At 32.9% G+C, this 432-nt stretch overlaps 1 protein-coding gene across 1 annotated transcript in view; it reads right to left on the minus strand.

Annotated features, from left to right (window-relative positions):
* Positions 1 to 432, minus strand: part of tnn (tenascin N) — a 42,283-nt gene that overhangs the window by 8,371 nt on the left and 33,480 nt on the right. The window contains exon 10 of the mRNA XM_036216453.1: positions 193 to 320. Coding sequence (XP_036072346.1) covers positions 193 to 320 — 128 coding nt within the window. The remainder of the gene's footprint in view (positions 1 to 192; positions 321 to 432) is intronic.

Below are 432 nucleotides of genomic sequence, written 5' to 3' on the forward strand. Positions count from 1 at the left end.
CTTTTGATTCACCACTCCAAACTTTAAGCACAATAGGTGTTCTTCATAAATCAAAAGGCATTTGAAGCAAAAACTTAAGTGTAGAAGATTTAAAGTTGAATGTAATAATAAAAAAATATACAAACATGCATCTAGTTGTGTTTAGTTTAGAGAACATTTTTGTCATTATTGTGAAAAATGAATGCTCAGTACCTCCATCAGACTCTGATCTCTGTAGGTGAGGATGTAACCATCAATGTCTGCCAGAGGAGGAGTCCAAGTCAAAGTAGCAGTTTCCATGGCAACGTCAGACGCCCTCAGGTTCTTTGGAGAATCAATCTCTACAGAGTGGAGCATCAGATCATTTAAGTCAAGATTTATGAACTTTCATCTTTATTTAAATTTTATAATCAAAAACAAATTCAGGTAAAATGAAATTATAATATGTGATAT

This window comes from Oryzias melastigma, linkage group LG17 (genome assembly GCF_002922805.2).
Source record: "Oryzias melastigma strain HK-1 linkage group LG17, ASM292280v2, whole genome shotgun sequence".
Taxonomy (NCBI): Eukaryota; Metazoa; Chordata; class Actinopteri; order Beloniformes; family Adrianichthyidae; genus Oryzias; species Oryzias melastigma.